Below are 22,297 nucleotides of genomic sequence, written 5' to 3'. Positions count from 1 at the left end.
TGCCTTTCTCATTTATCCAAATTACTGATTCATTAGTTGGTTTTGTTCAATACAAAATTGTGGAAATGTCTATTACATTCTTATTATACATAGCACGTATCCCATGACTACCACGAAAGTAGACGCAGAGTCACTTTAAACAAAAAAGTATAATATTTAATTAGCTTAATCAACATGAGTTCAATGTTATCTTCATGTGGTTATATTTTGAAATGTTGGTGGAATTGGTTTGGAAGTGGAGAGGGTGGGAGTTTAGTAGAGTGGGAGCAGAGGATGCGTCAGAATCCCTTCATCTTATTTCGGTATACGGGGAGGATGAAGGAAATGCGGGTGTGACGGTGGTCCGAGGGGAGGGGAGTTATGATGGAGGGAGGTGTAAGGGCAAGGATGGGAGGAGGCGACGCAATACTCAACTGCATATTTTGCCTTCCATTTGAGACTTGGTTTGAAAAAATCGGTTCAGTCATCACCGAAGAACCGATGTGACTAATTGTCGAATATGCCCGAGATCCGGGACTTCCAGAATCATCGATAGTGGGCAATATATTCAAAGAATGTTTGATTGGCACTTAGTGATCTAGTCGTGCGAATCGAAGTAATTTGGTGACCATTTTAATAGTTTTTAGCCTCTGAGGTATTACGATCGTCACGATTTATATGGTAAGTTCCAGTAACCTTATTAACCAACCTGTAACTCCGGAACCAAAAGTCAGAACTGAATGAAATTCAATAGTAGTCAATGGAATTACTGTATCTTTCATTTTAAATCAAGTTTGTAAAAATCGGTAGAGAATTCGCTGGGGAGTAGGTGTGATATTAGCCTAGGAATTCGTCGAGTTCCCCGGGGGCATCATAACCCGTCATAGGTGGCCAAAGCTGCTTTGATTGATCATAAGTGATCCAGAACCGCAAGCTAGAGTAATGTTGCACCAATTTTAATATGTTTTACTTCATTTGGACATCATGGTTGTACCAGTTTAAACTGAGTTTGTTAAAATCGGTTCAGCCATCTCTGAGAAAATAGTGAGTTTAAATGACCCACTCACATACACACTGACATTTTCCGATCTAGACTAACTGAATCGAATGGTATGACACTCGGCCCTCCGGGCCTCGGTTAAAAAGTCGATTTTTACAGTGATTGCATTGCCTTTTTTTATATAAGAAAATCAGCAAAGTCCCAAAAAGGGTTGTATACCATTCCCCCGAAAGCCATTTCCCAGAAAGCCATTCCCCAGAATTCCCTTCCCCAGAATGTACCATTCCCCAGAAAGACATTTCCCAGAATGTACCAATCCCTAGAAAACCATTATCCAGAATGCCCCATTCCCCAGAAAGTCATTCCCCAGAATGCCCCATTCCCCAGAAAAGTTATTGGTTCTATAGCTGCGTATAGAACAAGGGTAACTGAGCTTATAGGAATCATATTGTACATGAATGCTGTTCAAAAGCCATTTTTGGCGAAATATTCGGCTGATATACAGCCTACTCCCACTTTTCTACCGCCCCTGGGGGGGAATGTCAAAACAATTTGTGTACTGGCTGAGAAAAAAAAACAAAATGAAAATGGAGGAAAAGTTGTTTTTCTTTCCTTCTATCTTTCATGATCTACCAGCCACATGTGTTTAACCTTTTTTCAATACAGCGTTTGATCCAGGTTCGAACTTAAGCTTCTAGAAGCTATGGGATAAAGTTGTTCCAGTGCGCTTGCTGTTTGATCCATTTGGGCATTTGGTTATATGAACGATATTAAATCGAACGATTTTGATTAGAAGTTGATTTCACTCGCTGACGAACAAAAGCATGATTTTGCGAATATTTTTTTTTCAAATTACCTCCTTTCCTACACAAAACTAAAATTTATTCATCACAGTTTCCTATCATTTTATGGCTCAAAGATTTGATTCCCTTTAATTTGTTTATGACTCCTAAGCCGATAAGCTTTTTTTGTGCTTACAAAGTGCGCCATATCATATTTGTTTTGATTTGGACTTCATTGTTTTTGATTAATAGAAATGTCAACCATTTACGGCGTTATAACGGCATTGCTGACTACCGCTTACGGCTCACAACTACATAGTTTTTAGGCTCTAAAGTATAGCTTCATATACCCATATACGGTCTATTTGAATGCTTAATGTTCGTAATGCTTATAAACATTCGCAAAGCTTGTATACAACTTATAAACATTTGCAAAACTGATATAGAGCTGATAAACATTTGTGAAGTCCATATAAAGCTTATAAACATTGGACAGCTCTTATATAGTCAATATGCTGCTTACTTTAGTGCTTAGTGGTTTACTGGGTCATTATTTGTAGTTAAGTCAAAGGTTTACGCATACCTAATTAAAGGAACTTATGCGGTGTTATGTGTGCCGTCGAAAGCGGCAGCCTCTCGCAAGCAATCCTGTTATCCTCTCGTATAACCGGTTGACTCGAACATAGGACTTGGTTCCTTCTTTCAAACATGAGCAGTTCTTTGAATTTGTACGCCAAGTAACTCTTGCACGCAAACTTGTGATCTTTTCGTCTGCCCGGTTTATTCAAACATATATGTTGATTCCTTCTTTGGAGCTTTGGTTGAATCCATATTAAAATGAATGCATATTTTGACAAATGGGTTCGTGGGTTTTTAGAGCATTTATCTTTCTTTTGTATTTGGAATGTTTCGTACACAAATGTACGATCCACCCGATTGCTCGGTTTACTTAAACAGGTTGCACTAAATTGTTGAAAGTATTTTCATACCTTACGTCAAATGGTACTTATACCACAGAGTTACAGACATAATACTCGACAACAATTATTCGTCAATGTTACCGATCATTTTGAATTTAATATGTTACTAGTTGGGACTGTTATCGCATTTCTGATTATGGCGCCACTGACATATGCACAAGTATACGGGGGATATACCAATTGCTCCTGGGCCTGAGGGTTGACTAATTTGTAAATGAGTGGTTGGAACCGTGTATAAAAGGTGTAGCTAGTGTTTTGGCCGAATTGGTGCAACGATATTTGTGAGAGGAGCCGCCGCTTTCGACGGTTTTGGTTTCGCCAAATAACCTTACTTACATAACACTGTTTCATTCTTTTGGATCCTAGGAAGTTTAATGTTTATCAACCCAGTCTTCTGGTGTGCAGGATGTCAGTTCGATAATCATTGAGTTGGATAAGAAAATGGAACAATTCGCTTCCATTTCTGAATCTCTCACTGATGCCCGAAAAAACATCGATGCACAGATAAACATCGCAGTAGAAAACGGAATAGAAAAACTGATCAGGTCTTTCAACAACTCTCTCGAGAGTAAATTGGCTGGCTTGGAAAACAGTGTTGCCAAAAAGTTGGAAGATTTTAAAAGTTGTTTTAATGAAAATGTTAAGCGTGAAATTGAATTAGTTGGAATGAACAGAAAGAGGAATTTTAGTAATACGAAGGTTCATTCTGAATCTGACGGGAATCCCAGTAGAAAACGAAAAATTTTGACGAATAAAGAAGATGAACCGATGTTAATTGAAATAGACGATGATGGAAATAATGACGAGGTTTTTGATAAAAATAGTAGAATTATCTACGCGAATGTTTTGTCGGGAGCTACAGGGACGAATAAAATTAGAACTAGAAGTCAAACGAAACGTAAGGCTCGCCCGGTCATTGTGATTAAACCAGTCGAGCCGTTGCAATCGAGTGACGACACGAGGAATGAATTAAAAAATAAATTAGATCCAAAGGTGCACAAAATTAGCAACTTTAAAAACGGTAAAGATGGCTCGATTATTGTGGAGTGTGCAACTCGGGATAATATTGAATCGGTGAAAGAAAACATTGTAAGCAATCTGGGTGAAAAGTATAATGCTGTTATACCGATACCCGGTAAACCGAAGATAAAAATAATGGGGATGAGTGATCGATACTCTGAAGAAGTCTTCATTGACTTATTGAAGAGTCAGAATGAGGGTATTCCGTTTGAATATGTTAAAGTTGTTGCCAATTTCCAAAATCCACGCTTCAAATATAACAAATACAATGTTATAATTGAAGTTGATAAGGACACTTATAGCAGCCTGATGTCAGCCCGTGCGGTAAACATTGGTTGGGATAGGTGTTCTGTTTTGAGGCCTTTAACGTGTTGCGCTGCTTCAACTGCGGAGAATATGGTCATAAGAGCATGGGATGCGTGAATAAAGAAACATGCTCCAGATGTAATGGAGCACATAGAACATCTGAATGCTCGTCAACGGATTTTAAATGCGTTAATTGTATTAAAAAGAATAATGAACGTAAAATGAATTTGGACGTAAATCATGCGGCATTTAGTAAGCAGTGTTCAGTATTTCGGAGACTGCTAGAATTGAAAAAAAGCAACGTTTTGTCAAGTGAATAGCAACTAACAAACGAGAGGTTGTCTGAAACATTGTATTTAAATATAGCTGGGTTATCTACAAACTTTGTCGCAATGCGACATCTTGTAGAAAACAAACGTCCATTGTTGGTTTTAATATCAGAAACACATATTGTTGATGCTGATGCATTTGATCAGTATAGCATTCCGGGTTATAAAGTTGCTTTTTGCCTATCTCATTCCAGACATACCGGTGGAGTTGCTATTTACGCCAAAGAATCGATTAAATTCAACGTTCGGTTAAACGAAGCAGTTGATAATAATTGGTTCTTGGGTATATCAGTTGAAAGAGGCATGCAGATGGGAAATTTTGCAGTAGTATACCATTCTCCTAGTTCAAGCGATCGACGGTTTTTAGAAATTTTAGAAAACTGGTGGGAGAATTTCGTTGACTTAAGTAAACTTAATGTAATTTCGGGCGATTTCAATATTGATTGGCTCAATGATCAAAATTCGAATCAGTTGAAGCAGTTGGCAGAGTTTTTCAATTTCAAGCAAACGGTTAGTGAGTTTACAAGAATTTCCAGACACAATAGAACATTGATAGATCACGTGTATTCCAATTTTGATGGGGTTCATTCGTATATAGAGGCCGATTGTAAAATTTCAGACCATGAGACAATTTCAATTTTACTGGAGAATGAACCTAACCGTGAAGAGGATAAAGTTAAAATCAAGTGCTGGAAAAGATATTCGAAACAAGCTATGTCTCAACTGGTTTCGAGAAGCATGGATTTTACGGAATTGAATGGAAATTTGGATAACAAGGCAGCTGTTCTAACTAACGTGTTAAAAGAGTGTACAAACAGTTTAGTTTCTCAAAAGTTTGTTAATTCAAATAACTCGAACAGCTGGTACTCTTTAGATCTTTTGCGCCTTAAACGTAAAAGGGATAAAAAGTACAAGAAATTTTGCAGAACTAATAGTGAACGTCTTTGGAATGGGTACACACACGCGCGAAATATTTATTCACGGGCCTTGAAGAAGACCAAATGTGAATATATTCAAAGGAAGATCGATCAACATCAAAACAACAGCAAAGAGTTATGGAAAATCCTAAAGAATTTAATTAAACCTAAACGTAGTTCCTCGCAGTCCATAACTTTTAACGGAATAGAAGAACAATCTGAACAAATAATAGCTGAAAAATTGAACAGTTATTTCGTCAACAGTGTCCAACTGATCAATCAAAGTATTGAGCTGGTCAGTGAACCTGTGGAAATAACACAGTCGATTAATACTAACTGTAGATTTGATGGATTTCACCCAATCACTTTAGAACAATTGAAAGATATTTGTTTTTCTTTGGGAAAATCGGCTGGTATCGATAATGTCAATGCAAAAGTGATACAGGGTTGCTTTCATGTCATCGGACACGAGCTGCTGGACCTTGTAAATGAATCGCTACAAACTGGGCACGTGCCGACAGTTTGGAAGGAGTCACTTGTGATTTCTATTCCCAAAGTTACTGGGACGGATAAAGCCGAAGAGTACCGCCCCATTAACATGTTGCACACATTAGAGAAAATTTTAGAACTTGTTGTTAAGGGCCAGCTGATGAGTTATTTGAATAATAATAATTTGCTAATTCCGGAGCAATCGGGATACCGAGAGGGACACTCTTGCGAAACCGCTTTGAATCTAGTGTTAGCAAAATGGAAAGAGAAAATCGAGGTTAAAGAGACTATTTTTGCTGTATTTTTGGATCTGAAACGCGCTTTTGAGACAATTTCGAGACCTTTACTTTTGAAAACTTTAGAGCGATTCGGTATCGGAGGGATAGCACATAAGTGGTTTGACTATCTATGTGATAGAACTCAGAAAACTAGTTTTAACGATTTTGTATCTAGTTCTCTCGACAATCCTCTTGGAGTGCCACAAGGTAGTGTCTTGGGTCCTATTTTATTTATTATGTATATAAATGACATTAGGCGAGTTTTACGATTTTGTGACTTAAATTTGTTTGCTGACGACACTGTTCTGTTCATTGCAGCTAAGGATATAGATGAAGCCGTGGCGCATTTGAACGAAGATTTGCATTCCCTTGCTCGTTGGTTAAAATTTAAACAATTAAAGTTAAATGTTGCTAAAACTAAATATATGATTATCTCTTCGGCTAATACTAGGCCTGACGTTAACGTTGAAATAAATGGTGAGACTATTGATCGCGTTAGTGAATTAAAATATCTTGGAATAATCATTGATGATAAGTTAACCTTTAAGTCTCACATCGACAATGTCATCAAAAAGATTGCTAAAAAGTATGGTATATTGTGTCGTCTGAAAAATGATTTAACAATTAGTAGTAAAATTTTATTATATAAATCTATTGTTTCACCACATATTGACTTCTGCCCGTCCATTTTGTTTCTTGCCAATCAAACACAAATATTGAGGTTACAGCGATTGCAAAATAGAATCATGCGATTAATTTTAAAATGTAACAGATACACTTCCTCTAGTTTCATGCTAAGCGCATTACAATGGCTCTCTGTGAAGCAAAGAATTTATTACTTAACAATGGTGTTCATTTTTAAAATTATTAATGGAATGCTGCCTCGATATTTGTGTGATCGAATTGAAAGAGGAAGTGATGTGCATAGGTACAACACTAGAAACGCGTCTGATGCAAGAACACCTAACTTTTTATTTAGTAGATCACAGAACTCCTTGTTGTACAAAGGAATAAGTTTTTTCAATTCGATGCCTAGACATATTAAACGTGCGGCAACATTAGCGGAGTTCAAAACACTATGTATTTCACACGTAAAATCTGCTTTGTAGACAGATTTTTTGAATTTTTATATTTTGGAGTTATTTGAATAACTATGTAATACCACGAAGATTGTTTTTTTTTCTCTTCTATTATTTGCATTTAGTCACACTAAGTTATTATATTCGCTATGATGATGATGGATTTTTGTTAATTGTTTATTATAGTTTTTAAAAATAATTAGATGTCTACAGAAGTCTGAGCCACGCGCGCGATAAGCAGATAGAGACTAACTTGAAATCGAACATGGTGACCAGTACTAAGAGCTAGTCGGGTTGAATTGAAGCTTTTAGACTTTTGTTGTGATCAGGGTCTGATTTGATGATGGAGTTGCTTTGCTGGCTTTGCTCGACAATAGAGTTAATCTCGGTTTTTGCTGCCATAGCGGCAATAACGGAGTTGGTTCGTTGAGTGAGGGGCTTGGTGACTTCTTCTGATAAAACAAGATATCGGGTTCAATTCCTGATCAATCCAGGGTATTCCCGGAAAGGAATATCCCTGGATTGCCTTGGGTTAGTGGTACGCAACTTTCAATAAAGGGGCCTGATGTGGATGATATAACTCGATTAGACTCTGCACTGCCACTAGGCTCGTCACTTCTCACCTTAGCAGGTGGTAGTACCGATGTCTTGGTCAGGCGGGAGGAGTCTTACAGAGAATTATCAGAAATGGAAGCTATTGGGTTCAATTCCCGATTCTATCAAGTATCTTCCCGGAATGGAAATTTTCTTGATGGACCCTGGTTGTTGATGGAATATTCGAAATATATCTGGTTACGTTCTTTTGAAGGAAAGGCTATGTCTGTAAATTGAACCAGTCCGTTTTTTTTTTGTTAACTGGTCTTGTCATGATTTAAAATATTAATTATCTTCTAGATAACTCGTTCAGCTCACACCTTTGTGGGGGTATGAGGTGGGACCATCATCATCAGGGGGCTACCGCTTTCTATGGTTGTTGTTAAATGGCACTGAAAAACACACCTGTACTGAATTTTGCGATTTGTCCTATATGTATGTTCATATTATTAAGAGAAAAGTAAAACTATTGCTATTGTCTAATTCTGCTACCAGTGCACTTTTCGAGGGGAGCAATATGGCCAACATACTGAAAAAATGTATTGATTTTCATCAAAAGAATTTCCCACTTAAAAAAAATGTCTGGGAAATGGTTATAACTGTGGAATGAACTTATGAGCATTGGTTCATTTTGGATATGGTTTTTGGGAGAATAGTTCTTTTTGGGGAAAACACTTCGGTATTTTAGTTTCTGTGGAATGGTTTTTCGGGAAAGTCAGCTATTCTTTATTTAAATTCGGAATACATAATGCCATCCTAACTTCCTGTTTCAACACAATGCAAATCATTTCAAATGTGACCGAATCGAAGAAAGTCGTTCGATGAAAGTGGGAACGAGTGCAGTCGTGATTCACTGGTTGGGCCACAGCCTTGTCCAACTAACGAATTTGATTCGCTAGTCGGATACCGTCTTACAAATGTCAATAACTCTCCAAAGGAGATGTTGGCAGTGTAAATGCATCTGTTCACATCTCTAAACATTGTCAGATTGATTGTCAAAGTAAATTTGACACGAGATTTTGACGCTCCAACCAGCGGAGGTCCAACTAAAAAGCGGTCCAGTTAAAGTGTCCAACCAGCGAATCACAACTGTAGTACGTTTGAAAAAATCAAATCAATAAAAAAAAATAAACTTTTCTGGGGAATGACTTTCTGGGAGATGGTGCATTCTGGGGTATGGAATTCTGGGGAATGGTACATTCTGGGAAATGACTTTCTGGGGAATAGTATATTCTGGGGGATGATATTCTGGGGAGTGGAATTCTGGGGAATGGCTTTCTGGGGAATGATTTTCGGGGGAATAGTATACAATCCCAAAAAGTCGATTGTTATCAAAACAAAAAATTTTAGAGATGGCATAATTGACCTCATTCCTCACACTGACTTCATCATGTTTGACTGCTGATTATCTAATAAGCGTTGCTTTGAAAGTGGTAAAGGCTAGTTTACAGTTCGGGAAATGGGTTTGTGTGTCTGTTCTCTATGACTGAAATTCTTAAAAATCGGGAGTGACTTGCTTTTCGAAGCAATCCACTGCGTAATCTAGATGATCTGGGTGGAAAAGAATGCCTTCGGCTTGGTTGGTTGGTCTCATGCCCTATCCTTAAGAAGGTCACTCGAATGTATTCATATCGAGGTGTAACGATCCCCACTATCGCTTCAAAGGCTCTCCCCAAAAATTAGCTTTTTTCAAGTTCAGCAAACATTTTTTTTTAATTTCATGCATTAAATAACATTATAATCTCATGGTGATTAATCTAATCATTATAATCTCATGGTGATTAATTTTGACAACACAGCTACGAAAAGTCAGGAGAATGCCCAAACAAGTTTCAGAGAGGCAATAAGACTAGAATATTTTTAACTGTTCAAATGAATCGACAAACATGTGATTTCATCGCACTTATACTGCTGCTCGTTCGTCCTATCCAGTATCGGAGGTACACTCCGACGAATCGTTGGAATTGTCCGTCGAACTACTATTCGTGGACAGCAAGGAACTTCTTTTGGGATCAATTGGTGTCGTTTTACCCGACTTCCGATTCTCTGGACTTTGTTCCATCTTCATATAGCTTACGGTAGTCGTTCCTTCTCCAGCTCCCGATGCGCTGGATTTCTTTTTTTGAGAACCTTGTTTCTGCAAAAGCTTTTTTTCATCACCTGTAGCCAGTTTCACTGGAGTTGATGTTCTTGACTGACAGTTGCTATTACGCTCATCCAACGTCTCGGCACGGCTCGCCGTGTCTATCTCGTCTTCCTCATCAAAACTTATAGGTTTGTTTTTTGCTACAGCTTCTGCAAATGCGGTCGGATACTGTGTACCTAGCTTGGTCTTAATGTTACGTATTTTTTTAAAGATGTAATCCAAATCTTTCTTCATATCATGAAGTAGTTTGGTGTGCTTCTTAAAATCCTCACTGGCAATTTTCAATCTGCTTTGGCTGAGTGCATTGCAGTTCAGAAGCATTTCGTTGGTCTTTTCGAATCTTTGCAGCCTGCAAAAGTAGAACTTACGTTACACTATCTTTATAATAAAATCGATAAATCTTTTACATCTGTTTCTGTGCCCTTATAATCACTTCAACGTCAGTTTGGTTCACTAGACCCGCCAAACCCTGAACGAAAACTTCTGGTGCAGTGTAGTTCTGAAAGCACTCAATGCTAAACTCGCTTTCGGGCCTGCCGGAGTGCATGCTGCTGCTCATCTCGGAATTCATCATTTTTAGCACAGTGATTCTTTAACTACAATATTGAAAATATTGATAAAAAGGGTAAAAATACTAAACAACACTGGAAAAACAAATTCTGACATTAAACACTGGAAGTTAATGGAAATCCATGGAAATCATGGAAGCGAGAGTGGCAGCCATACACACTTATTTAATGTAACTCAACGATTGTCTTATAACTAAATTGAGAATAGGTAAATAGAGTAAATATTTTTCAATGTACCATTGCGTCAATGTTGTATATACAGGTCTAGCGAAGATGGCACTTTGGTATTCGTAAAATGAATTATACATGAGCTTTCGTCATAGCGGTCGTTCCGCTCCCATTGAATCGTGTGACCGCTATGACGTCGACCCGTTGTGCTTCTGGATTGTTTACATATTTTTGGTTGCCAACACTAGCAAACCGTGTGTTCTGCCACACCTATATATACCTTATTGCCATTGCATAATTAAATCACAGAGAACAGACGTCCATCTTCAGCATTCAACTTGTGTAAAATCTCTAATGGTTTCGAAGGTAGTTGGGATATCCAAACCAGGTGCGCTACTGTCGTCATGTTTTTTGTGGCTAAGTTCGACAGAATTGACAGCGGTTATTCCTCTTCCCAGTCAAACTACTCCGAAACCGGTTCGGACTTCCAGCATGAATTCCAGCTCAAATTCATCAACCGATAGAGACGGAATCGGTTGTTTTCTTTGAGCAAGATTCCATACTGAATCCATTCAGGGTTTCGAACCGGTTCCGGAATGCATTTGACAGATAGTTGGGATACCCTCTAAGAACGGTTGGTTTCAAAATCGTCCAATGAAGGACGTTCGTTGGACCAATTTGGACAACGTCCAAATAACCGTTCAACGAACGTCCATCGTTGAACCCGTGTTGAACGATTTTGAAACAATTTTTTGGACGTCTCAGTGGGTAGGTTGGTGTGGCGGCGCTAGTATTTATCGTATATTAATTCAAATGTTTTACGTTTTAACGACATTCAATTAGCTAGAGATTACTGGGTAGGGAAAGTTATGAAACTTAGAGCCATAGTACTCAAGTGAGAGCAAGGATGTGAAGTAAACAGATCGGAAAACTAGAAGTGGCAGGGTCATTAGAACAGGCTTAATATCGTGCGGGCTTAATTTTTGCCTTCTGATAATGAGGGTCGAGCTTAGGTAGAATAACTACGAATCACTATCATGTGTCCTTGATAAAGGTAGACGTATCTATCTTTACCGTGACAACCGGCTCTCACTTGAGTACTATGGCTCTAAGTTTCATAACTTTCCCTACCCAGTAATCTTTAGCTAATTGAATGTCGTTAAAACGTAAAAAAAAGAAAATATGACTAACATAGTCGAAATAAAAAAAAAAAAAAAAAAAAAGGAAAAAAATTAATTCAAATGTTTACACAGGTTTTTTAAATATTTTTGCTCGATCATGGATGTTTGTTCTCTGTGACTTAATGTACTTTATGGTACTTAAAGTAACTAATTATGTAAGACTTAAGATTTAGTGCTTGGCTCGTTGAATGGAGTCACCCTGTTAAGCTCAGCCGGACATGAACCGGTATTCCGGCTCTAGTGACAAGCGATTCTAGTTAGAATCGGTTGTGTCACTGGAGCCGTAATACGAACTGGAGCCAGTCAGAATTCCAGTTCATTTCCGGTTGAACTTTACAGGGCAGTATGAATTTCAATTCCAATGCAACAACCTATTCCGACTCAAACGGTTTCGGAATCGGTTGTTGCATTTGAGCTGGAATCGATACTGACTCCATTCAGGATTCCGAATCCCAGTTACCAAAGTTTCTGGCAGAGACTGTTCTGGTAGATTTCTGTAAGTATTGGTTTGGCAGCCCTGTCAGATTTCTGCGCGCATCCTGTCAGGCAGGTTACACGCAGAAATTTATTTATGCATTGATGGTATACTTCTCTATCTGCCTCTCGTTTCTTCTGCTGTAAATTTTATGCATTGGACATATTCGGTATATCCACTCATTGAATGCTTATTAGAAGTATATGCATGATAATGCATAAAAATCACAGCAGAAGAAAAGAGACAGGTATAGAAAGTATGCTAACTATGCATATTTTAGTTTCTCAGTGTAGTTGAACTAGGGCGAACTCGGTTTCGCTTGCTTTTTCTGGAAAATTTTGACTGGAACCGAGCATAACTCGGAAATAAACCGTGCAAAGATCCTGGCAGAATTTAGCACGAATCGAGCAAAACATCTGACAAAGATTTGGTTGGAAGCGTACGGAAATCTTGGCCGTACATTCCTGGCTGGATTCTAGCTAAAAGTAAGCAGCATCGGTTAGTTTAACCACAGACTAACAGACATAACACTCAAAAACAAAACTTCGCCCGCTTTAACGGTCATTTAAAATATATTTGTAGTTGGGACTGTGGCCACATTTGAAATTATGGCGCCACTGACATATGAACAAGCATATGGGGGATAGACCACTAGTGAAAAATTGTTCGCAAACTTGAGGGGTAACCCACCAGTAAATGAGTGTTTGGGACTGTGAATAACAGGTGGAGCTAGTGTTCTGGGAAAATTGTCGGATCGATGTTTTTTGAGGGAATTCCTCCCTAGTGTTATGTCTGTTAGTCTGTGGTTTAACCGCTTCTGTCAGAAACGGTTGTTGCATTTGAGCGAATACTTTACCAGAATTCTCGCACAAAATACTGGCAGAAACGCTGCCAGAATCAATTTCGCTTTGCTCAACTTTTGCTAAAGGCTAGTTTACAGTCCGGAAAACGTGTCACGGGATTTGGGTCCCTGTGTATTTTAAATGGAGCTCGGGATTTCAAATCCCGTGACGGGAAATAAGTCTACACAAAAATGACAGTTTTCCTGAAGTGTAAACCCAACCGCGGGAAACATCACGGGATTTTAAAACTCTCCACACAGAAATCCGGCCGGGAACAATTCAACACAAATTGTTTCCGACGGGGAAAATAGTATTTTTATAAAGTTTACAATTCGCTGCAAGTTGGATACAGTTTGTATTTTTAAGAAGCAGCAGAGTTTTTGGTTTGACAGTTTGGAGAGATCTCAGCGGGAAATTTTCCCTGATCAAATCCCGACGCAAATCCCGTGCGAAATCCCGTGATCCATTTCCCGAACTGTAAACTAGCCTTAACTTTCTGCTTGCCATGGACCACTAAAGTTCAGCCGAAAATGAACTGGAATTCTGGCTGGTTCCAGTTCGTATACTTGCTCCAGTGATACAACCGATTCTAACTAGAATCGGTTGTGTCACTGGAGCCAGAATACGAACTGGAGCCAGCCAGAATTCCGGTTCATTTCCGACTGAGCTTAACTGGGGGTGACTGGGATGGTTTGATCGGAACACAGCATCGATCAAGGACGGCGCCTACTATAGTAGGTTAAAAAATTTAAGCGTGTATAGGCTTCCAGTCACGGGAAAAATACTGGAATTTGATTCGTTGGTGTGCGTTAGTTTCCACAAAACTCAACGACGACGAATGTCAGCAACAGGGTGGCCAGACCTACCGATTTGTCGGTAGTCCTACCGATTTTGGTCTTCCCTACCGATTCACAGACGACCAAGGTAAAACTACCGATATTTTCTTATCCCTACCGAAAACTACCGATTTTTATTGATTTTGGACACATCCTACTCAACATTTAATTTTGAGTTGGATTTGGTCTGAGATCTGTGTTTTCAGTATTTTACAATTCTCTGTCAACACTACGTTTTTGGAACAAAAACCCGGCCTACCGATAACTACCGATAAACTTTTAGTGACCCTACCGATATTAGGGAATTCTATCTGGCCACCCTGGTCAGCAATCAAAAGCAAACGAATTTTACAAGCAGAGGCCAGCAAGCAGTGAAAAAGGCGATAAAAAAGTCATCAGGCTGTGGATTTGCTTTATTTTCCAAAATTCGAATCTTCCTGATTCAGGCCAAGTTTACGTGAGTTTTTTCTTGGTGACATAAGTCACCTGTTTGGATGAAACTTTTGGGGAAAGTTATAGATCTGTTAAATCATCATCACAAAAAGAGGCCATCATTGGTTGCAGTGCTTCTGTTGGGAACGAATCTGTAGAGAGAAGCAGCACAAGGAAGCCATCATCGTGAGTGTTCTGGATCGGTAATACCAGTCGAAGAGGAGACGGCTTTAAACGGAGTATACGACATAAATAGAGGTTACGGGCGGAAACGATTTATTAAGTATTGACCAACAAGCTTTGTAACTACGGAATATGGCACAAAACATCAATCCGGAACGTGCTGCTTCTTCCAATCCATCGAAACAGAACGATGAAACGCTGATAAATAATAATAATCATGCCGTTAGTAAAAGGTTAGTAAATTACATATAAAAATGCGATAAATTTTCATAATCTATGCGACTGGTAAACTACAATTGCAATAATGCTTTTGATGTGCTTGTTGACGAGGTGTGGAAGCAAAAAAAAAATCAATTTTCACCAGCAGTGTTGCCATTCGTATATCCATCATCAACAATTTGATGTTTTATATAATTAAGAAACCTAGCATAAACTAATGCGTGGCAAATTAAATGTCTGGGCAGTTCCTAAAGGTTCAGATCACGATTTGATAAGCATTTTCAAAATCAGACACGCCATTTTTATTTGCATCTTATGTATTTATCGCTATCCATTAACTTCCTTGGTCTGATTCAAAGTCTAACAAAGCCTCCATCTCCCCTATTCCAATTCACACTTGGAAGTAGAACAGACATTCACCAGTCAGCCATGAAGACATCCGAACCAATGAGAATGAACCATGCCAGTCGAAGATCATTGGCCCAGTACCAACACGCATCATAAACTATTGGGACTATTTTAACATTGTAATTTATTAACTATACGACGGCCTGTTAGTTAGACTTTACATCAGGTCAAGGAAGATTATAAAACTCATGTTCCTGCCCCAATCCTTGAAATTTTCGTGTCATCGTTAAATCACCATTGAGTTTTCCTGCATACCTAGTTTCCCAGATATCAGTCCTTAGTTCTTCATATCAACACTAAAAAACGAAACAGAATTATAGATTTTTCAGTAACATACCCTATCAGCCTGTGCTAGCTTGAATAACAATTTCAAATTAATACTCTTTACTCTCAACTAATCTATTTGCAGACTCCAGAAGGAGCTGATGGCGCTGATGATGTCATCGGAAAAAACCATCTCGGCGTTTCCCGAGGGTGAGAACTTCTTCAAATGGATCGGCACCATATGTGGTCCGGAGGAAACCGTATACAAAGGCCAGAAGTATAAACTACTGCTAGAGTTTCCCAACTCGTATCCTTACTCGGCGCCGAACGTCAAATTTCTAACACCCTGTTTCCACCCAAACGTGGACCTTAGCGGTTCAATCTGCCTGGACATACTGAAAGACAAGTGGTCCGCACTGTACGATGTTCGAACGATTCTGCTCTCCATCCAATCGCTGCTTGGTGAGCCAAACAACGATAGTCCGCTAAACTCACAAGCATCGCAGATGTGGGCCAACCAAGCTGAGTACAAGAAGTATCTGGACGAGTTTTATGAGAAACATAAAGAAGCCTAAAGCTCGGCGGATTTGTAACAAGAGTATGTAGGGGTAGAATGAACGCGATATGCAATGATAATGAGCGAAAGTGCGAAAGGAGTCGCGAGAGTTGCACACTCTACACAAATAATAGAAAAAACCTACACATTCGGATGCGAGAAGAAAAAATCAAATCGCGATTATTAAACGTCGGTCAAAGCGGAACAATGTGAAAATATTAATTTGATGAACGATTCACATGACCCTACTATCGAGTAAATCGTTCAGAACCCCTAGGGAACAGAAACAGTCCCCAGTTATTTTAAAACACCGATATATTTATTACGAAAAATCGACTAAAATGTTTATTGTATAATTGATTTATGTACTTTGATCTGTTTTGGGTATAATTTATTTTAACGCCAAAATTGACTTCTCATTAGTGTTAAACATACAACTCAAAATGATCCTGAATGAAATAGAATCACATACACAAATTTAGCAGCAGGGAAACAAAAGCAAATATTCATTCATCCGCCGATGCCTAAATGAAAAACTTCAAATGATTCCAAAGTAACGCCTTGTTCATTTTGTCATAACCATAGCCGAAAAGTAGCGTACGGAACTGACACTGATCAAATCGAATCACACTCATGTACATGCCAGTGCCCATTCCTTTCAAAATCGATTTACGAGTAGTTTATGCTCATTTAGTAGTCAATAGACAAGACAAACTGTTCACAGTATTCAACCTGCCGCAAAACAGTGGAAAAGATTTACTCTCTCTCTCTTTTGTATCATGTTTAGTTGTTTTTTTTCTCGTAGCTTTCAATAGATTAAAAATAACAAGATACAGGTAGTGAGGACTGCACACATCAGAGCACTTTTGCCAACAAAAGCAACACTCCGCACGTTGTATTTTCCGCTTATTTTCACTCTAATTACTATTTCTGTATTTTATTATAGTTTAGGTATGCAATTGATATCTGTAAACGTAAATAAATTACAACTATATAGATGGTATTTATTAGTGTACGCGAACTAAAAGAAATTTGCCGTGGTAAGCATTTAACCAAAGATTATGAGAGTACAAGATATTCCACGAACAGAGCGTCGGGCGACATGGTCATTCCAACATCATCATTCGAGTTCTCTTTGCACCAACAGAACGCACTCATACAATTTACATGGCCAGCGTGCAAGAATCGACAGTAAATGGCTCAGCACTGATTTTCGAAAATTTTGTTCATGGAAATTATATACTTACCAATGTTATAACGAACTCTATTTTCACGGTGCACTTTTTAACGGTTTGTATTAGTCTAAACTTAACGGGTTTTCACTAAAATCAAAACCGGTTTTCGAATGGCTAATTTTAAAAATATAGATTTCTTTAAACCGGTTGTCAACGGTATTCGTTGGAATCTAGAAACCCTAAAATTCGAGTTTCACTCGACGTTGTCCAAATTGGTCCAACGAACGTCCTTCATTGGACGATTTTGAAACCAACCGTTCTTAGAGGGTAGTGTTTATCGTATATTAATTCAAATGTTTACACACGTTTTTTTTTTAAATATTTTTGTTCAATCATGGATGTCTCACAGAGAACAGACATCATAATCGAATTTGGTCTACAATTGCAGTTTGACAACGAACGGAATCAGCTTGACTCCATCACCGACTCCCATCTGTTTGCCATGGAACTTGGATGTTATGGCGGCGACCTTTCCCGGTCAGGTAAAGCTAAGGAGGGTATATGTCCTTCCGAAGCAATTCGAGATACTGCGCGCCCTGAATTTGGTCTACAATTGTAGTTTTCCAATGACCGAAATCAGCTTGACCTTATCACCGACTCCCATCTGTTTGCCATGGAACTTGGAAGCTATGCTGGCGACCTTTCCCGGTCAGGTAAAGCTCAGGAGGGTATATGTCCTCCCGAAGCTACACGAGATACTGCGCACCCTGAGTTTGATCCACCATTGCAGCCTACCAACAGACGTAATCAGGTCAACTCCGTCATCGACACCCACCCGTCTACCACAGAACTTGAAGGACACGACATCAACCTTTTCCGGTCAGATAACAACGCTCTAAACAAGTCAGACCAACTCGAAGGACATGGAATTCCAGTATCCGTTTTCTCAGGTAAATACAATGAATGTATATGTCCTTCCGAAGTAGGATATACAGATGCTGCCCTCGTTGAAAGCCCACCCCAATTACAGGCATTTGCTTCCACCACCACTCGTTCTACCACCGTTCAACCGTCAGGAGAAAACTTGCAGGGACATCTCAAAATCTACTATCAGAACGTGAGAGGGCTACGCACAAACATTGATGAGCTGTTCGTCGCTGCTTCGGATGTTGATCATGATGTTATTTGTTCTGACCGAAACGTGGCTGAATGATCAAATCAACTCGCTCCAATTATTTGGCTCAAGGTACTCGGTATATCGTAACGATCGCGATCCTAATAGTGCAGGGAAGAAACGTGGTGGTGGTGTGCTCATTGCAGTTTCTAACCGACTTTCATCCAAACACAAAAATGACACTCACAATCTCGAACAACTCTGGGTAAATATCCGTGGCCCCTATACTAATCTCTGTGTGGGTGTTGTATATATTCCCCCCGATTCCGCAAGTGATGTAGAAATTATTCAGAAGCACATAGGCTCCGCACGTGACATTGCAACTTCCATTGAACCCAACACGGCACATCTACTATTTGGTGATTACAACCAGCCTGGACTTCTTTGGAAGAGCACTCCCTCCGGGTATGTTTTCCCAGACCCTTCTGAATCAACCTTTTCGAGGGCGAGTACTATCTACTTGACGGAATGTCTATACTGACCATGCGACAAATGTCTACAGTGAATAATAGACGAAATCGAATCCTGGACCTCCTCTTTATAAATGAAGAAGCTTCAATGAACTGTACCGTATCAGAGGCACTTGAGCTTTTAGTTGCTGTAGACGCACATCATCCTCCACTTCTGTTAACGCAGATTTGTCCGCAGCTGGTTCTCTATGACGAGGTGGAGGATGTCAGGGAGTTCAACTTTTCGAAGACTGACTTCTCTAGGCTTCATAACTCACTACAAACAATCGACTGTGAGACTTTCTTGAATTTCGCGATCGATGTAGATGCTGCCGTAGAAAAACTCTCACTGGTGTTGAAACAGCTTTTCAGTATACATGTGCCTGCACCTCGTTCCCGAACAAATCCTCCATGGTCCAACAACCGGCTACGTAAACTGAAAATATTGCGAGCTGCTGCGCTTCGACATTACACTATTCGATGAAACCCGATCACAAAAAGGGAGTTCACTATACAGTCGTGATTCGCTGGTTGGACACTTTTTAACTGGACCGCTTTTTAGTTGGATCTCCGCTAGTTGGACCATTGTCCAACTAAAAAGCATCTGAATGTCAAAATCTTATGTCAAATTTACTTTGACAATCAATCTGACAATTATTAGAGATGTGAATAGATGTAGTTACACTACTAACGTCTCTTTTGGAGAGTTTTTGACTTCTGTCAGTCGGTCCAACTAACGAATCAAATTCGTTGGTTGAACAGAGGTGTGGCCCAACCAGCGAATCACGACTGTAGCCAGTAACAGCTACAAAACATTTAATCGCTTTCTCTACTCAAGACACGTAGCATAAACCCAATCGAAACCCAAAAGAGTTTTGATCCTTTGTAAATGGGAAACGTAAAGAAAATTGGCTTCCTTCCAGTATGTTCCTCGCAGGTGAAACGTCAAATACTCCCAGCGGTATCTGTAACTTGTTCGCAAAACATTTCTCGAGTGTGTTTAAAAATAATCGGCTAGCTCAACTCAGGTGGACTGTGGCCTTCAAAATGTCCCTCGCGATGTAATCAATTTTGGAAACATTCAATTTACTGACGAAGACATTCTAGCTGCCATAAGCAAATTAAAGTCCTCTACATCGGTGGGGCAAGATGGGAATCCTTCCATTATATTGAAAAAATGCGCAAGCGCGTTGTGTACACCTTTACGACTAATCCTCAACCAATCACTGTCGCAATCAGTGTAGCTGGCCGGGCTACGTCGTTATAAGATTAATTCAAATCGGATTTCCTTCGGAAAAGGCGTGGGTTTGCCGATGAGAACGAAGGGATCCTATTGAATTAATGGTGATATTACGGCCTTTCGGATAGATACATCCTGATTCTACTTTTCGGATTTAACACTTATTACGGATTTCGGACCACACGACTAGCACCTTCCACTTTTACAATTGGACTGTTTATTATATTCAAAAAATAAAACTTATATACAAATTTTCTTAATAACTAATAAGGTTTGTTCATGTAACAGAGAGAGACAAATCCCTAGCTTTCTAAATCTATGTATGACGCGGCAATTACAAAGTTTATTTAGGAGACCTGTGCTATTGCTATTTATTTCCTTATCTTTCTGCCGTCTAGACGGCACCTCAAAATTGCCTAAAGCAGAAAGTGCAAACAATGCCTTTCGTCCTAATCTATGCCGCTCATGTTCCAGGAATAGGAATAGAGAAAACTAAAAAATGCATTTATGACTTTTATCCCTGATTCTGCTGGCGCGGTAAGTAATCTTATCTCCATAGGGTTCTATTTGAAATTAAATATGCTTGCTATTGGCGATTCTACGTTGAAACCGCTCGCAGATAGCGCTGGAAGGAAAGTGTTGCTGATTTTATTCTGTTCTGTCATAGTGCATATATTTTCTGTAAACATTGGTAAAAAATGACTTTTAAACACCAAATTACCGATCAATTTGTTGGTAATTGTTTATGAAAATGAAGGAAAACCATCATTTTATAAGATGATGAGTAAACATCTTGCGAAAAGAGTGTAAAACATAGTGGTTTCTAATATTATTCGCAGAGCTATATGCGCGCTGTTTCGAAATGTAATTTGTTGAGCACCGTAGCCGCCGCAACAGCATTTCCCGTTCGTCCTAAGTTAAGCTAAACCTTCATGAGATGGTGTAAATTCATGGAACTCTCCAGATCAGGCGAGGAAAGAATATATCCGGCGAAAAGGAAAGTGTCAGCTTTGTATCATGCACAGCCGATCCTTCTCTCCGATAGTCTTCACTGAATCTCCTACGTAGTTCAAAATATGAAGGAGTTTGACATTGGTACTGATTGGGTCTCGGTTTCGAGTTGGAACTTTATTTATGGAACGATTTTTTATAACCACAATAATACCCCGATTACATTTCGAAGAAATATATGAGTGAAATAGTTGCAAATGGCTGTAATTTCAGAATAATTGCAAATAAAACTAAATTTCTTACTCGTTTCATTCATATTTTGGCAGTGGTAAGCTTTTTCCGAGAAGATAATGAAGATTTTGTTGTAAGCTACGACTCACTTACGGGTGAAAAAAAGCAAACTGTATCACTTTGCCAGTTCATGAGCTGAATCATAGGTGTCGCATGACTAATTTTGGCTTTGCCGCAAATCGCCAATTGTGGAGGTCTATACCGGAGACGAAAGAAAATTACTCGAAATTAAATTAAACAAATCGTAACGATCGCGTTCGTTACAATCAGTGTTTCCCGTGTGTTGGAAAAAATCAGTAATGTTTCCTGTTTTTAAAAAAGGTGATAAGCAAAATGTTGCGAACTATCGTGGCATATAACCTCGCTCTGTGCTGGATCAAAGTTGTTTGAGATCCTAGTGGCTTTTTTGCAGGCAGGTCAACAACCACTAATCTAGCCCCATTTACATCGTACTGTATTAAAAACGTCGAAGATGGGTCACAAGTAGACACTATATACACTGATCTTAAAGCTGCCTTTGATCGTATAGACCACTCTCTTCTTCTGGCAAAGATCGAGCGGCTGGGTGCTCCATCAAATTTTACAGGATGGCTTAAATCATATCTCGTAGATCGTTCTCTGTCTGTGAATTTAGGAAGTAACGTGTCATATAGCTTCATCAACTTCGGGTGTACCTCAAGGGAGCAATCTTGGACCGTTGCTTTTTTCTTTATTCTTCAACGACGTTTTCTATGTTATACCCCCAGGGTGCAAACTCATATATGCTGATGATCTCAAACTCTTTCTCATTGTGCGGTCAAAGAGGACTGCATCGAACTTCAGCGACATCTAGATGCTTTCTGTAACTGGTGTAATCGCAACTTGTTGGCTCTCAGTGTGTCCAAATGTTCTATAATATCTTTCACGTGCAGAAAAAATAATTCTGTGGAGCTACAACATCGCCGGCCATTTGCTAGAGAGAATGTCAGTTATCAGAGACCTTGGT

At 39.2% G+C, this 22,297-nt stretch overlaps 2 protein-coding genes across 3 annotated transcripts; one reads left to right on the top strand and one right to left on the bottom strand.

Moving 5' to 3' along the window:
* Window positions 1-9,431: 9,431 nt before the first annotated feature.
* Window positions 9,432-20,230, bottom strand: LOC131689133 (kxDL motif-containing protein CG10681). 2 transcript variants are annotated; one of them, XM_058973994.1, is made up of 4 exons: window positions 20,216-20,230; window positions 17,280-17,354; window positions 10,307-10,495; window positions 9,432-10,248 (listed from the first exon to the last, which is right to left on the bottom strand). In XM_058973994.1, the coding sequence occupies exons 3-4, from the start codon at window positions 10,471-10,473 to the stop codon at window positions 9,678-9,680; spliced, it is 738 nt and encodes a 245-aa protein (XP_058829977.1). In that variant the 5' UTR covers window positions 10,474-10,495; window positions 17,280-17,354; window positions 20,216-20,230; the 3' UTR covers window positions 9,432-9,677. The 2 variants fall into 2 exon arrangements, with proteins under 2 accessions (XP_058829977.1, XP_058829975.1); XM_058973992.1 differs by lacking the exon at window positions 20,216-20,230 and adding an exon at window positions 20,031-20,193.
* LOC131689134 (ubiquitin-conjugating enzyme E2 C) lies at window positions 14,295-17,028 on the top strand. The gene is made up of 2 exons (XM_058973995.1): window positions 14,295-14,818; window positions 15,622-17,028. The coding sequence occupies exons 1-2, from the start codon at window positions 14,718-14,720 to the stop codon at window positions 16,049-16,051; spliced, it is 531 nt and encodes a 176-aa protein (XP_058829978.1). The 5' UTR covers window positions 14,295-14,717; the 3' UTR covers window positions 16,052-17,028.
* Window positions 20,231-22,297: the final 2,067 nt, after the last annotated feature.

The sequence above is a fragment of the Topomyia yanbarensis genome, chromosome 3 (assembly GCF_030247195.1).
Source record: "Topomyia yanbarensis strain Yona2022 chromosome 3, ASM3024719v1, whole genome shotgun sequence".
NCBI lineage: Eukaryota > Metazoa > Arthropoda > Insecta > Diptera > Culicidae > Topomyia > Topomyia yanbarensis.
The sequence above is the reverse complement of the archived record's forward strand: the minus strand, read 5'-3'. Positions and strand labels throughout refer to the sequence as shown.

Coding starts and splice junctions, on each gene's coding strand:
- LOC131689133 (XM_058973994.1), bottom strand. CDS start 10,473: ATGATGAATTCCGAGATGAGCAGCAGCATGCACTCCGGCAGGCCCGAA. Junction 10,249..10,306: donor ATAAGGGCACAGAAACAGAT/GTAAAAGATTTA, acceptor CTACTTTTGCAG/GCTGCAAAGATTCGAAAAGA.
- LOC131689134 (XM_058973995.1), top strand. CDS start 14,718: ATGGCACAAAACATCAATCCGGAACGTGCTGCTTCTTCCAATCCATCG. Junction 14,819..15,621: donor AATCATGCCGTTAGTAAAAG/GTTAGTAAATTA, acceptor ATCTATTTGCAG/ACTCCAGAAGGAGCTGATGG.